The sequence below is a fragment of the Hippocampus comes genome, unplaced genomic scaffold, assembly GCF_001891065.2.
Source record: "Hippocampus comes isolate QL1 unplaced genomic scaffold, H_comes_QL1_v1.1 scaffold85, whole genome shotgun sequence".
In the NCBI taxonomy this organism is placed as follows: Eukaryota; Metazoa; Chordata; class Actinopteri; order Syngnathiformes; family Syngnathidae; genus Hippocampus; species Hippocampus comes.
This window is the reverse complement of record NW_017805540.1, coordinates 3522362-3537926: the sequence shown is the minus strand read 5'-3', so window position 1 is coordinate 3537926 and position 15565 is coordinate 3522362. Positions and strand designations below refer to the sequence as shown.

The window sequence follows — 15565 nt, the reverse complement described above, 5'->3', positions numbered from 1 at the left end:
TTTAAGATTAAACGAGATTTATAAAGAAAGGAAGTTTTAAACCATTTACACGTGCATATAAAATCTAAATGTAATCCCTGCCTACACCTTACAAACTAAGGAGCGTGCTATTAAATGTGTAAATGTGAGAGTGCTATTGATAGCGTCTGCTGTCATGGGTCTGTCTCAGTGATGGACTGAGGCTGCTGTTGTCTTCTTCTCTGATCAAAACAGTGTCCCCTAGCGGATAGTCAATGAATTGCACCTTATTAAAAATATTTATTCTGTCTTTTATGCATTTTCTTCACTTTTAAATTATCCTGTGGGGCCTGATTGAACGGCCCGCGGACCGTATGTTTGACACCACTGCTTTACATAATCATCTCGCGGGCCGGAATAAAGTCCTTTGCGGGCCGGATCCGGCCCGCGGGCCGTACGTTTGACACCCCTGGCCTAGACTATAACATCACCAAAACATTTCTGTATAATAATTCTCTCATTGTTTGTTATCATACATGTTCATTTATTGCTTATGTTTGTTGAAAAATTCTTGGGGAAGAGGACCTTGAAAAAAAAAGAAATTGCAAATTGAATCACAATCATCAGGAAAACAATTACTCGTCAAAATTGTTCAGCCGTAGTTCGCGCCGGCTAGTCCGGCTCCCTTTCACATTGCAAAAACACGTTGGCTACCTTGAAGACTATAAATTGTACCTCGGTATTAATATGAATGTGGGTACTACCGTATGCAGTGCATACAGCCTACTATTGACTCATGACCAGTAAAAATCTGCTGGGTTAGTTCTAAGCTCACGCATGCTTCTGATGAGGACGAGATCTACGGATAATAGATGGATGGGATAAATGGTTGCCCCTGGCAACAGTGATCAGATCACCATGAATAAGCCTTTTCATTACAATATATCCACCAGACATGTGGTCCTGTTTTGATAAAACAGCCACCACGGCTTTAGTCGCATTGTCCTGTACTGCATTCTGCTCCATTCAATTTGTCCTTTCGCTCACAAGGGGAAAAAAACAAAACAAAACAAACACACAAAAAAAAAAAAAAAAAGCAGAAAGACAGCCATCTTTTGATGCTCGCTGAACTGAGATCTTGAGGGTTTGGATGCCATGCATGACAACGGTTTGCACTGTCAGCCTCTGTACGACTTGAGATATATATTTCCGGAAAATTCCAGTCAAAATTGGAAGTTATATGCCCTCAGTGGCATTCCACTTGAATCAGTGTGACGCTTTGCAAGATGGGATTTGTAAATCTCAAAGGAGCTGGAGGGAGCTGGCTTGTAAAGTTAAGATTCAGTGCGCCATGAGACAACTGCTCAACGGGCGCCAATAAAGTTTCCAACTGAAATAGAGATACAGCAATAGGAAATGAAAAAAAAAATATTCACTGAAATCACCACATATGTCAAAGCTGTTTATTTCACAACAACACATCATTGTGAAAATATGCAATGCATTTGCAGACTTAGGGCGATTTTATTATTGTATTTGTTTTTTTTACAATAGTGTCGTGTTATCTCTACTTGTGAGTGGGCTTGTGACAGACGCGCGGCAAAAGATTGGGCAAATACTGCAAATTCATGTCGGTGTCACAATGGGCTCTGACTAAAACATGAATGAGTGTAACTAACAGGTGGTGGGCAAACAAAATGTGTATCCCGTCTTTCATTTTACTCTCACTTTCCATCAATCGCCATTGTGTGATATGAATGGCGTCCACATATCAGTCAGCGTCTTCTTAAAAAAAGTGGTTTTCATAATAAAACCATTATCGTACTGTCCTTGAGATACCTGTGATGAATATCGAGATATGAAATTTTGTTCTTATCGCCCTCAACTAGAAGACAATAAAGAAAGGCAGTGAGCCGTTCAAGGCACAGATGTAATGGAATGTGAAAATGTCACTGAAGCACGACTAAATGAATATGCCATGTCTCCCTGCCGACCGCCTGTCTTCCAGGAAAGGACTGTAACAATACGGAGACAGACCATCGGAGGGTTTGGCCTCAGCATCAAGGTTATTTCTGTATTATTGTTGACTGTCGGATATGTGTCGCTTGGATTGTATGTACTGTATTTTCCGCACTAAAAGGCGCACTGGATTATGAGGCGCACCTTCAATGAATGGGCTATTTTTAAATTTTTTTCACATATTGGACGCACTGGATTATAAGGCGCAATCTACAATGCATCCACTAGATGTAGCTACGCTTCTTCCGTTGAACTTGAGAGGCGTTCATGACCGCCTCCAAAAAACGTAAATTAACATTACTTCAATGAAACAACGAAAATTGACAATAATGCATCAAAACAGAAAATCAAGCGAGGAAAGCACAAAATAAATTCTATTGCCCCACCTTGGCATTTCCTTAAGCGTAGCTCCAACAGAACAATCAGATGTCAGTAACATGTAGGAGACTGGACTGTCTCAGAAGTGTTTGTTATTTATTCCTTTGTTGTGTATTCACAAACGAGGAAATCACAAAATAAATTCTGTAGGGGGACTATATAATTTATTTTGTTTATTTCGCAGCTGCAACAAAAACTTATTCAATAAAGCATCGACACAGTTCACTGAACCAACAGCAACTTATAACATTGTAAGCATGTCTCCGGCAAGGAGCCATTTTGGGGTCGACATATTACCGTAATGACCATACACAAGGCGCGCCGGATCTTAAGGCGCGCTGTGAGCTTTTAAGAAAATGGAAGACTTTTCGGTGCGCCTTATAGTGCGGAAAATACGGTATGTATTAAAAATTAAAAATGGGCTTTGGACATTTTTTAATCAAAATTGGTCACTTGGACTTTTGTTGACACTCATTACATGTATATCAGGGTGGTGCCGAGCATAAAATCCCTGTGGTGATATCCAAAATATCCAAAGAACAAAAAGGTAAGTAATCGTTTTTTATGGGTAAAGTTGTTTTGACCTCAGCCATTTTGCTCTGAAAGTGCTGTTTTTGATTGTGTTTTTGTTTTCCTGTTTTCCAGCTGAACTCTCTGGGCTGCTTTTCATTGGCGACAGTATCCTCCAGGTACTCTTGGCACTAATTAGAGGCATCTCATTTGACTAACTTAATGGCACGTGGTAATGTGATTGGGTCCATCTAACTAAAAGTGGGTCACTCGACAGTTGGATCAGTGAAGAAGAATGGCAGAAAGTTGCAAAGCCTTTTTTCTTGTTTTGACAAAGCACAATTAAACTCCCCTATAGTTTGAAGATTAGCCAGTAATTGTGCCCGGTAAACAACTAACTGGATTATTCTTTTAACGTAACACAATCATTCCCGATTGAAAGAAATTAGAGCAAGCAACAAGGGATCTTTGAGTCTGTTAGCTTTAGAAAATCATCTTTCACATCTTGTATCTGATGGCCTTTAAGATTGATTGTCTTCTGCTTCTGCTTCTGCTTCTTAAATGGATCAAAGTTGTGGGTTAGCAGCGCAAAGAGCAGACATCCTTGTGGGGACCCTATGCTCAGTGTGATGGCCCTGGTCGATTTCAAATTGGAATTGCTAAAAGGCTAACAGTTGACATGCTAACACAGCAAGGTTGCAATCTGAGTAAATGATCCATATCATGCACAGTAGTCGGGTACTATTTGAAATGAAAATGTATAAAATGCTAACAGTATAGCAAAATAAAGACAGACCGATAAAGATAATTTTTTTAACATGTAAGTGGGGAGGTACTATTTCAAATGAGGACTGATAAAATTCAAACATGCAACACAAGTAAAAAAAAAAAAAGGGAAAAATATTTCTTCACTGCTATTTCAATATACTCAACACACGGACATTTGACATGCTAACACATAACAAGACAGCAACCTTCCTAGAAAAGGCTCAAAGGCAGATTGATCAAGGCATACTAACAATTGTTTTTAGCGAGACAGCAAGCTGAGTACTAGTTCAAATGCAATATTCCAGCTCATAATAATATCAATATCTTAATAGCAATAATGTTGATGTAACGTCCCATTACCATTTGTTGAAATAGAAAGGCTCTCCATGCTGGTGATACATCATTTAGCTGCTATAAAAAAAACATTTCATAGTGAAGGTTGTACATTTCCTACTCATAATTTCCGCTGCAGGTATTCTATAAAAGACATTTTAGTGGCTTCATTCATCATTTTTTGCGGTGTTATGATGCCAGCAACAGTACAATCCCAAATGTATTTACACTTCCACGCCACCGTTGCTTGCAGATAAATGGAATCAACGTGAGAAGCTACCGCCACGAGGAAGTGGTAAGCTGTCAGCTCCTATCTGCATTTACCTTACACATGAGCTAAACTTCAGGTTTTTGGTTTTTAAAATATTATTTCAGCTTTTATCATGATGTTCATGGGAAACACCTCCGACAGCGTGAATAAAAACGTCAACCATATGTTGCAGGTTCAGGTGTTGAGGAATGCTGGTGAAGAAGTGACTCTCACAGTCTCTTTCCTCAAGAAGACCCCGGCCTTCCTTAAACTGCCTCTGAGTGAGGACTGCATGTGTAAGTCTTTAAATAATCATAATGACAATAATAATCGGGATTGAAAATTTGTAAGAAGTTAACCATTCTAATTCAATATATTCAGACATATTTTTGGATTTATTATAAAAAAGCTTTGGCGGCCCGGTGGTCCAGTGGTTAGCGCGTCAACCTCACAGTGCAGAGGTCACGGGCTCAGGCCTCCCTGTGTGGAGTTTGCATGTTCTCCCTGTGCCTGCGTGGGTTTTCTCTCCGGTTTCCTATCACATTCCAAAAACATGCATGGCAGGCTGGTTGAACACTCTAAATTGTCCCTAGGGGGGAATGTGATCGCGAATGGTTGTTCGTCTCAGTGTGCCCTGCTCACCCTTGTGAGGATAAAGCAGATCAGAAAATGGATAGATGGATGGATGGATGCATGCATATTGCAATATTGTATAAAAAAAAATCCTGGAAAGAGATGTGGGGGATAAATTGTTGTTGTCCGCACCACTTTTTCTATGATGTCATCATTGTATGGGAAAACAACTACCGGTACCTATTATAGATTTGCAAAAAAAAAAAAAGTTCCAAGAACTGGAAAAAATAAGGTGCAGGTCAACCAACAAAGAAACCTGGAGGAGGCCACCCACATTTGGTCAGTGTCAAGTAAAAAGCATAGATATTCAATTTTGGTATGTTCCTTTCTGAATGCACAACAAGTAAAAAAAAATGTGTTGTTTTCAGACAAAAACGCAGAACCTGAAATTTCGATATACATTTCATTGGGCTGCAGCGTAATATACCGGTTTGTCTGTTGAGGATCAAAACGTCAAAAAGACACATTTGGCAACAGGCGAGTAATGTTTGAAATGTGAAGTAAAGGAAATGACACTGCTCATTGTGGTGCACTTGATTTGCTCTTGCGCTGGAAAGTCTCAACCTGTCATCAGACATGAGAGCCTTTACAAAAGCCTTTCATAAGCGTATATAGGCCAGGTTGACTGGCCGCTCGCCTGCATACAAATCGGCGCCGAGAAAAAAGTTTATGTTCATAGCATTGTGTGTTTATTGTTCCCCACCCCTCTCCCCACCATCTTGCAGGCATCCCCAGTGACCAGAGCAGTGGCACCTCATCTCCTTTGTGTGATAGCGGCCTACACTTGAACTACCATCCAAATAACACGGTACTTGTCTGTCTTGATCTGCAACCTCTTTGCAGATATAAATCCAGCCCAGTAGCAGGCAAGGGAAGTTTATCTATAAAGCCCATTTCATGCCAAACATGTGCTTTGTCTCAAAAAAAAAAAAAAATTCAATGATTCAATGTCATTGTCAAAGTTTGGTAAAATGAGGGAATAAAACATTTCCTCGGTCATATTCCAAAATGGATTGAATAAATTATTTCCCTTAAACCACATAATTCCCATAATTAAAACGTATCAATGGTATAAATGAGTTATTTGTGTTTCTAAATTCATTTGAAAAAATAACAAAAACATTCAAATGTTGTGTTAGTAGTCAATTACAATAGAAAGTTAAAAAAAAAATCACAAATGTTTCAATCCAACATGGGTTAAAAATAACCCAAAATGATTTTTATCTCAGCATAACTATATCCACAATGGCTTATTTTCAACCCAGCAGTTGTAAGGGTGTATGTTGCAGCGTATTTTAAAATTGTTTCAATATTCAATATTGCACACGCTGCTCTACCATGATCAAGTGCAAAAAGTAATTAAAATGTTGTCTGTGGCTTTGTTCATCTTTTTTTTTTTTTTTTTAAAGCAACAAACTATCTGCTACCGGTACATGTATGTATTCATCCCCTTCCATTTTTTTTGCACATTTTATTATATATGCTACAACAATATTCACATTGGATTACATTTAAAATTGCCTTTAAAATTCTACATATAACGCCCCATGATGACAAAGTAAGAATTTAGTTTTTCTCATGAATTCATCAAACGTACATAATGCTAATATCACATGATGTATACCAGGGGTGCCCACACTTTTTGGACCGAAGATCTACTTTTCGATCACCTAACCTCCCGGGATCTACCCTTACCGGCACGCGCGTGCGCACACGCACACGCACGCACGCCATGATGAGAAACAGCCTGAAACTGAGGCATGCGATGCACTTTTGCAGCCTGTTAACTATCGTACCTCACACGTACCGTCTTAAAGTGCTTCCCTGGGCCCTCCTAGATTCCTATTCTTTGCCCGTGCCCTCGGTGAATTGTACACGAAACAAGCTCTGAATGAGAATTATGATAAAAGATAGAGCGCAACAGCTCTGATCACAAGCTGCAATTAAAGACTGCTGAGCGATAACAACTTCCGGCGACGTAATCACGCGCCACTGTAAATTCAAGAATTACCTGCTTTACTTTATTTTTTAAATATGTATTTTTTTTTTGTGAAAATGAGACTGATAGGATGATTAGGGTGCAGCGTACATTCACACAAAAAATATATATTACTAACATGTACAAAGACACACAAATGTTTTGTTTTGTTTTTTTTCTCCTCGACACTCCTCGGATCTACTTGGGACCTGTTTTAGATCTACCGGTAGATCAGGATCGACGTAATGGGCACCCCTGATGTATACACTTCCTAAACGAGTGAAAATAAGGGCTCAGTTCTCATGCCAAACGCCGATGATGATGACACAAAGAAGACGATTTATTTTGCAACAAACACATACCAAAATGTTGCCAAATAATCTCCTGTGCTTTGTTTTGGCGCTCGTCCCTTGTAGGACACGCTGTCCTGCTCGTCGTGGCCCACTTCCCCGGGCCTCCGCTGGGAGAAAAGATGGGTGGACCTGCGCCTTCTACCTTTGCTGCACTCTCGCCTCTCCCAGCACATGCCAGGCTCTGATGTGTGCAGGTGGGCCGCGGGGCGTTCACTCTGGTCTGATTTGCACGTGTTACTGTATGTGCCTTTAAACAGCGAGCTAATGTCACATCAGCCGTGACCATCTGCTGTTGGAGGGATGTATTAAACGCAGGCTGCTTGATTTATGAATCCATTAAGTTGTCCTTGGATACACTTCCATCAGTGCTACACTGCAGCAGGAATGCGTATTGACTCTGAATGGAGCCCACTTGTTTGTTTAAAATACTAAATATACTGTGTAGTAAGCATTCTGCAGGCATGGTTAGAGTTTAATAAATATGAAGAAGGAGGATCACACTGACAGAGAAGTGTTGGGGATGAGTTAAGATGTGAGGCGATAGCAAAGCCTTGATTTCATTATCTGTGCAGACACTTTTTGGTAAGGCGCTCAGATGTCTGGCGTTTAAAAAAAAGATTTTCTTATATATTTATTTTACGAATGCGACTTGAAAAAGTGTTGCGTGGGTTGCCAAGTTCCAGAGGCCAAGCAAGTGTTAGCGCTCGGGCTGTGAACAAATTGATGACTCAAAGCGAGTTGCAAATTGTCCACTGAAAATGAATCAGGGTTTTTGGATTTGAGTCAGAACAGGTCGTAGCATGTTGCGCTTGATTTGTCACAGAGGAATGTTTGACTGGCACTCAAGCCTCGGTGTGACGTATGTACGTAGGGGGTGCACATGCATGAAAGCATCACGTTCAAACACTACGCCCAAAAGCATTTGCTTGTGTATGAAAATATTTGGCCGGCTAAAGGGAATTAAATTCAACTGTTAATTAAGCAGTCAGTCAATAAAGCCTTGCTAGGCAGTGTATCAACATCTTTGTTACTTCGCTGTTGGCCCATAACACTGTCACAGCATCAATCAAAGCGACCAGATATGACAGGTTAGCTTAGCACTTGCTAGCTGGTACGACACAAAACAGAGGGATTTACTGAACCAAAGCAAGAAAAATATCCTAGAGTTTATCATTGGCCAGAGTTACAACAAGGGATCCTGGAAGTTGAAGGAAGATATCTTAAACCAAAAAGTAAAAAGAAAAGTTTTCTGATATTCAATGTTGATATAAAACATGATTCTTATCAGCGTTCACTTGAAAAGTTGCAACAGTTACATCAATTGACACCAGTCAGAAATTGATTCGGAAATCGATGTTTGAAACTTATCTGAGGGGATCCGGGTGTTTGAAGAGTTGGAGGAAGAGGAGGTTGTTGGCAAGGTGTATGTTTTGGACCAAACATGTATGAGCCAGATGCTCAGGATGCGGAAAATGTTGTACCCGAATGGCCGGGCACAACATTGGAGTGGAGACGATATAGGCTGGGGTTATTAGCCTAGCGTTATTGTTTGCAATTCGATGCTATGCTGTGTTATAAATTGCGCACAATCGGATTGTCTACTTCGTCCATGTATTCCCGCAAGCACTGAGAGCACACGTCGTAGCAGGTTGGTGTCGTACATTGTCATTGCTAAGGTACTTCTGTTGCGTTGTCGGCCACTCCGCGCATTATATCGGCAGCATTGTTAGATGGAAACCATTACAGAGGATTCCAGCTGTGCACTCATATAATTAGAATGTTTCCGTACAGGATTGCATCCATGTCCACGTATAATACTTTGAATCGAATGTTTACGTAAACAACAGCCAGAGTTATTCTTTGATTAGCACACCTACCTTTTTTTGCAAATCCAGTTGGGAAAAGAGAATAACTGTATAGTTCCAATTTTGTTGTCCATTTACGTGCCCTATTCTTTTCTTTTGGTTCCTCAAACAACTGTTTGCCTGAATGTGAAAAGTGCATCGCTACCCAGCGCCAACGCACTTCACCGAATAATTCGATAGCAATGGCAGAGAGCAGTTAACGGGACAATCAACAATTCGGAACAATGACTAACTGGTGACTCGACATTCTGTAAATGACTCACTGAAGATTGCCGAATAAAAGCATTTTCATTGTAATCCGCGTTGCTATGGGTCTTACTATGAACCTGGGTGGGTTGTGTTTAAAAAAAACTAAGGTATGCTTGAAATAATTTTAGATCTAAGTATCATTCAAAAGGTGGTTGGCCATGTTTACTTCAGATTTGACCTTGAGGTAGCCACACTCGAAATTGAACAAGAACTGGTCATTTTGGTTTCAAGCAGCCATTTTGGGTGAGTTCCAGGGCTTGTATTTTGATATATTGCACCGCCTTTTATGCTTCAGCTATCTAATATGGGCAGAGTATGGTGTCAGCCATCATTCTTTTACCATGAGAAAGGGCGGCGAGTCCATAAAAAAATTAATAACATAAAATCTTCTTGAACCACAATGTCACTGATCAACAGAATTTGGTGGACATTACAGGATGCAGGCAAAAGACCCATGCCCAAAACTAAATAAAGAGTCAACCATTTTGGATGGATTCCAGGCCTTATGGATGGATGGATGGATAGATAATGGATGGATGAATGGACGTATACTATGTTAATTGTCATTGCTCAAAAAATAAAACGTCACTGGATCGTTTGATAGGCGTGCTTGCAGTTTTATCCTGTGTCATCTTCCCTTTTTTTTCTCCTTCCCAAGGAAAAATGCTTTCCAGGTTGTGGCCGTGGACGGGGTGTGCAGCGGTGTCCTCCAGTTCCCCTCGGATGAGGACTGCTTGGACTGGCTTCAGGCTGTCGGAGGCAACATCTCGGCTCTCACTAAGCGCAACGTGAGCTTCCTGGCCTTTTCTCCTCCCTTCCCAGTGAGACCGGCAACGGTGCAAATGTCAGCACGTAAAATAGATGCATATTCATGTCGGCGTCGCATGACGACGGCACAAAATGAATAGCGTATTTTTCTCGTGGGGAGGGCTCTGACACAAATGCTCCACATGTCGGCATGCGCTTTATCCACTTTACACGAGTGCGCGCGTGTGTGTGTGTGTGTGTGTGTGTGTGTGTGTGTGTGTGTGTGTGTGTGTGTGTGCGTGTGTGTGTTGGGTCCAGTGGGTAAATAACTGAGCCTTGCTTAATTGGAGTGGATGCGGCACAAACGGGGATGACTCACCAAACAAACGAGCGCTCCTGTGGCCTTTTGCAAGTCAAAAAGGTGCACAGTGAGTGGAGCACCAGCACGGACAACACCGTCCGGTAATGGAGTCCATTAGAGGAAGACGACATTTTGTACTCACGCAGACACACACCGTAACCCTTTCATTAAAAGAGGTAAGACGATGTCGCCATGACGACACAAGAGTTGTCCTCCAGCTGTCATTGATTGTTGTACCTGAGCCATGTTGATTTTCAACCCTATCTGAATAATGGGGTAGTTTTAGTCTGGATCAAAGGAAGGACTCTATTGATTATGATCAAGAGCATTGATTCGGACTGGTATCAATCGGGACTGGTGTCAATCGATCAAGCAACTTTCTTTCAACATCCAAGGAAGGACCCGATTTTTTTTGAGTAACATCAATGATTCTGACTGATAATCAACCACGCAAATTAATTTGATGCATTTGAAAGGAAAAACCTTGTTTGGTTTGCGTGATATCTGACTACCGCAGTCGTTTTGTTCCATATTAAGGGAAGAGCCCTCTTGACTTTGAATGACATTTCACCACCAGGGTAGTTTGGTTTGGACCCAAGGAGCAACTCTGCTGGTTTTGAGTAGCATTTTAAATGGAATATGAGTGTAGGCTCCCTTTTTTCCTTATCAAAGAAAGAACCATTGATTTTGAGTGAAATCTGACTATCAAGGTACATTTGAGCTGTACCAAAGGAAGGATCTCATTGATTTTTATGCATATGCGACCACCACACCGGTGCTTTTGTTCTGAATGCCTCGGTAGTGGGTCTCGATCCAATGAATACAGGTGCGTTGTTGCCTATTACAATAAAATAATGAACTTTTTACGACCACCTCCCTTCCTTTTTGCATTCACAATGAAAATGATCATAGATTATGGGAGGGGGAGGAGGGGTTGTGTCATCTGCACCTGTATGAAAATTAAAACATCACACAGAAGAAACCTTTGCACTGATGTATGGTCGACATCACGGCATGAATTAAAGGGCAACGATAAGAGCAGTGGAGAGGCAAGTGGGTGTCCCCGTGCCACAATGATAGCAATTTGCATGAGGGTGAGCATTAAATAAGTGTAGAAGGAGATAATAGCAGCAGCTGAATGCCATTGAAAAAAAAAAAATACGTGCCGAACTGCTGCCTTTATGAGAGTGGAATACTGTACTCCACTGTGGATTCAAAGTGGCGTGTTATAAAATAAGACTACAACATGATTTGTTGGCACCTTTAAACGTGAAAGCATATATTACCGTCTATTTTTTGAAACATGCAATTATACGGCATATCAGCTTGTCATTTTCTAACTGCTGCCTTTATGAAAGTGGAATACTGTACTCCACTGTGGATTCAAAGTGGCGTGTTATAAAATAAGACTACAACATGATTTGTTGGCACCTTTAAACGTGAAAGCATATATTACCGTCTATTTTTTTTTAAAAATGCAATTATACGACATGTCAGCTTGTCATTTTCTAAAGTAGATTAAGTACATTTTTACTCGAAAATTCTTTTTTTTTTCAGAAAAAAATTTTGATTTGCAACAACCAAGTATCAGATTTTTCCTGTTACGAAAACTTAATTTGAGCCTCAGAGGGTTAAACAATATCAAGAAACCACATGTATATACTGTCAATGTACCATTGTAGATGGATGAAAGGAGGTATGATACTTAACATTGTTGTTTTTTAAAATCTAAAATAATTACACATTAGCATCTAACACCAGCAAGTCGCTCTAACTTGATCCGATTTGGTGCAATTGCTAGCATTAACATTAGAGTTTAATAAAGTTCATTCCACCTCCTGTTTTTTTTTTTTTTAATCATCATTACACTTTTGATTGGGTTGTTAGCATTAGCATTATACTTAAGCTAATTTGATCTGAGCTGGTATATGCAATACCCTTTAACCCTTTCCTGCACCCTGTAATCTGATAACATGATAAGAATTCCACTGTAGTAACCGCTGTCCCTGAAAGGGTTAATAACGTAATTGCCAGTAAAACAGCTACCATTAGTATTAGCTTAACGCATCTGTTAATTAATTTCACTTAATCACTTCTACAACATTCCTAGAAAATCACAATGTTCCATCATTGGTGACTGATTTTTCGAAGCGTCCCTTCAGCCTACCAATGTGGTCTTTGGAATCTTGTGCCCATAGGTACCATGTTGGGGACCCTCGGCTAAAGTGTCACTGGATGTGTTTCATTTTGCTTGACGTAACAGACAAAATCATAACACTTTACTTAGCAGGTGCCAGCAGCTACCTTTTCTAACTATTACAGTACTCTATTACAGCTCACACACCCTCAAGTTAGCGCAAGATGCTAAGGTCTCGCTAACCAGTCCACCTGCAATAAGCACAAGCAGCTATCATTAGCATTACACTTCCATTAAATGAATCAATTCAGTCATCTTTAGTTGTCACACTTCCATCCCTGCAGCCCTTCTGCAATGACACAAAAAAAAAAAAAAAAACATGCTGAGCTGAAGCTTCTTGAGATTTAGCTTTTAATGACGTATTTATTTTCTACAGGTGAAGAAGATCAACCGGAATTTTCCAGTCAACCAGCAGGTAAAAAATTTTCTGAATGTATTTCATATTTAAAAGTGTAAGCAGGTCAGCCAGTCAGAGAATGGACACACTTCACTGGCACCAAACCATTGCATTACAAACTAAATGTTTGCATCATAACCCAGGGAGGGGAAAAAAAAACAAAACAAAAAAAATCTTGATTGCCTTCAGTCAGTCTAGTCCCGCCTGCTGTGTTGTCTGCTTTCACGAACATGGATCTACATGACACAAATGAAACCGTCATCCATCAAACGGACGACAGTAGCAACATGTGAGATTGATGGCCACAGAGAAATATTTGAAGCCATCAAAGTGTCCTTTTTCTAAGATTTTTACTTGTCGCGGTCTGTCTGTTCAACATCCCCGAGAGTCCCCAGCAACCTCCCTCTGTCATCTCTTGGTGACTGTCATGGCCCTGATTGCATTTTTGCTCCATTTGTATTTGAACTTTGAGTCAACTTCTCAAAATCTGGTTTACAATATATAGTAATCCTCTGCATATTCACAATTCCCATATTGGTGGGAGTTTTTTCCTGCGGAATCTGTGTCTAGCAATTCCCCCAGTCAATGGGAAAGTTGCACAACAACAAGGAAGTATGCTGTGTGATACATCTCAAATAAGAGTGTTAGATTTGGCCTCATTAGCATTCATGATTAGATGGCTGAGGGTAGGATAAGTAACTTCAGATAGGCCATTGTATCACTGTGACCTTTTCTGTTGTTCTGGCCACCCCTATCTGTGGCTCTTTGGCACACTAGTTGAATCCAATTAAGACCGTGGAGTCACACACCATTACATGGCGCGAGGCAAAGTCGCCCCCTGTGTGGGTATAACTGGTGATGGTGGGAAGGCGGTGGAGGGCTGCTTTCCTCTGAGTTGTGTTCATATATTATTCCACTGGACTTATATTAGGTCTCAGAATGGAATTTTCTGACCTGTGTGCATAAAATGGCATGAGCCCGGTGTTTTACTTGCATGGTTTCGCTGGCTCTCCTCGGCCACATCCAGAGCGAGAGTGCAGAAAACAAAAACAGCAAAAATCCATCCTTCAATATTCTGATCCGCTTTGTCCTCACAAGGGTCGCGGGGCGTGCTGGAGCCTATCCCAGCTGTCTTCGGGCAGTAGGCGGGAGGACACCTTGAACCGGTTGCCAGCCAATCATAGGGCACACATAGACGAACAACCAACTACGCTCACACTCATTAATTCATTCTCATTATATTAATCTGATGCATTAATTATTATTATTATTATTGTTATGCCCCACGATTGGCTGGCAACCAATTCAGGGTGCGTCCCGCCTACTGTCCGAAGACACCTGGGATAGCCACCAAGCACGCCCGTGACCCTCGTGAGGATAAATGGATTAGAAAATGGATGGATGAATGTGTTCTTAATTTTTTTTAATTACCGTATTATTGTTCTTGTTATTCTTCTTCTTATTATTATTTATGTTAGAAAAGTGAGCGTTGTAGATGAAATCGTGGCAGACAACACCCAACAATAAAAACATATAAGAATCCGAAAAGAGAGGGAAAATATAGAAGCTTGGGTTGTAAATCGAAATTAAAGAGAGTCTTCACCACAAGTGTGCCCTTTCACATTTTTTTTTCAAAATCAAATAATCTGTCATCCATTTGTTTTAAAGGTACAATGTTTTGCACTGTTGGCATTACACCCGCATCCCTCTTTAACAGCATCTTACTGTTAATGATTTTTTCTGTGATAAATGTCACATTTCCTTCCACGAACGGCACAGATCATCTACATGGGATGGGCCGACGAGAAGGAGCAGGACTGCGTCCAGGACCGAATGTACTCACCAAAGTTCCTTGCTTTGAGGGGTTCCTCTCTCTTCAAGTTTTCCGCTCCCCCGGTAGGATTTTTTTTTTTCACTGTTATTATCGTATACGTTTTTAAAGATGAGGTCACTCACCTTTTTGTGTCAAATGATCATGACAAGCACAGTAATAGAAATGCAAGAAAGACTGATGTAAATGGAATATTTTAATGTATGTGGATGGCGGAATGTAGTAGGAGGCCTTGAGACAAGCTGCTGATTATTTCAGATTCTTCATGATGAAGGAACCTTGTAGAGGCAACAGTCTTCAACAAACATTCCTTTTACTTCTCTCATTCATTTGCCTTCCATTTACAGGTGACAACATGGGACTGGACAAGAGCAGAGAAAAGTTTTACCGTTTATGAAATTATGTGCAAGACTTTAAAGGTAAGTCAACGAAGCAACCTCTTATGCTAAAGTAAAACACTCTTTCACACACACCCCCCAAAAAAAATATATATATACCGCCAGTTCCCCATTCCTGTTCTACAGTTTTAGAAGTGTCGAGCTGTTTCTGATACAGCACCCCCCCCCCCCCCCTCGGAGTACTACAGCAATTGCACTTTAAAATTAGCCCCATCTACACAGGTCATAGGTCAGGGGTAAGGAACTCCGGTTCCTCGAGAGCCATATCCTGCCTGTTTTAGGGCTCTCCCTAATCCTAAGCACTTGATTCAATTGATCATGATCATTTTAGGCTTCTACA

At 40.7% G+C, this 15565-nt stretch overlaps 1 protein-coding gene across 1 annotated transcript in view; it reads left to right on the top strand.

Moving 5' to 3' along the window:
- The window catches only part of sntg1 (syntrophin, gamma 1), a 43032-nt gene that overhangs the window by 21246 nt on the left and 6221 nt on the right, over positions 1–15565 (top strand). Inside the window, exons 5-15 of the mRNA XM_019879024.1 lie at positions 1967–2023; positions 2845–2902; positions 3001–3044; positions 4220–4261; positions 4410–4512; positions 5575–5657; positions 7244–7374; positions 9953–10082; positions 12976–13014; positions 14776–14892; positions 15175–15246. Coding sequence (XP_019734583.1) covers positions 1967–2023; positions 2845–2902; positions 3001–3044; positions 4220–4261; positions 4410–4512; positions 5575–5657; positions 7244–7374; positions 9953–10082; positions 12976–13014; positions 14776–14892; positions 15175–15246 — 876 coding nt within the window. The remainder of the gene's footprint in view (positions 1–1966; positions 2024–2844; positions 2903–3000; positions 3045–4219; positions 4262–4409; positions 4513–5574; positions 5658–7243; positions 7375–9952; positions 10083–12975; positions 13015–14775; positions 14893–15174; positions 15247–15565) is intronic.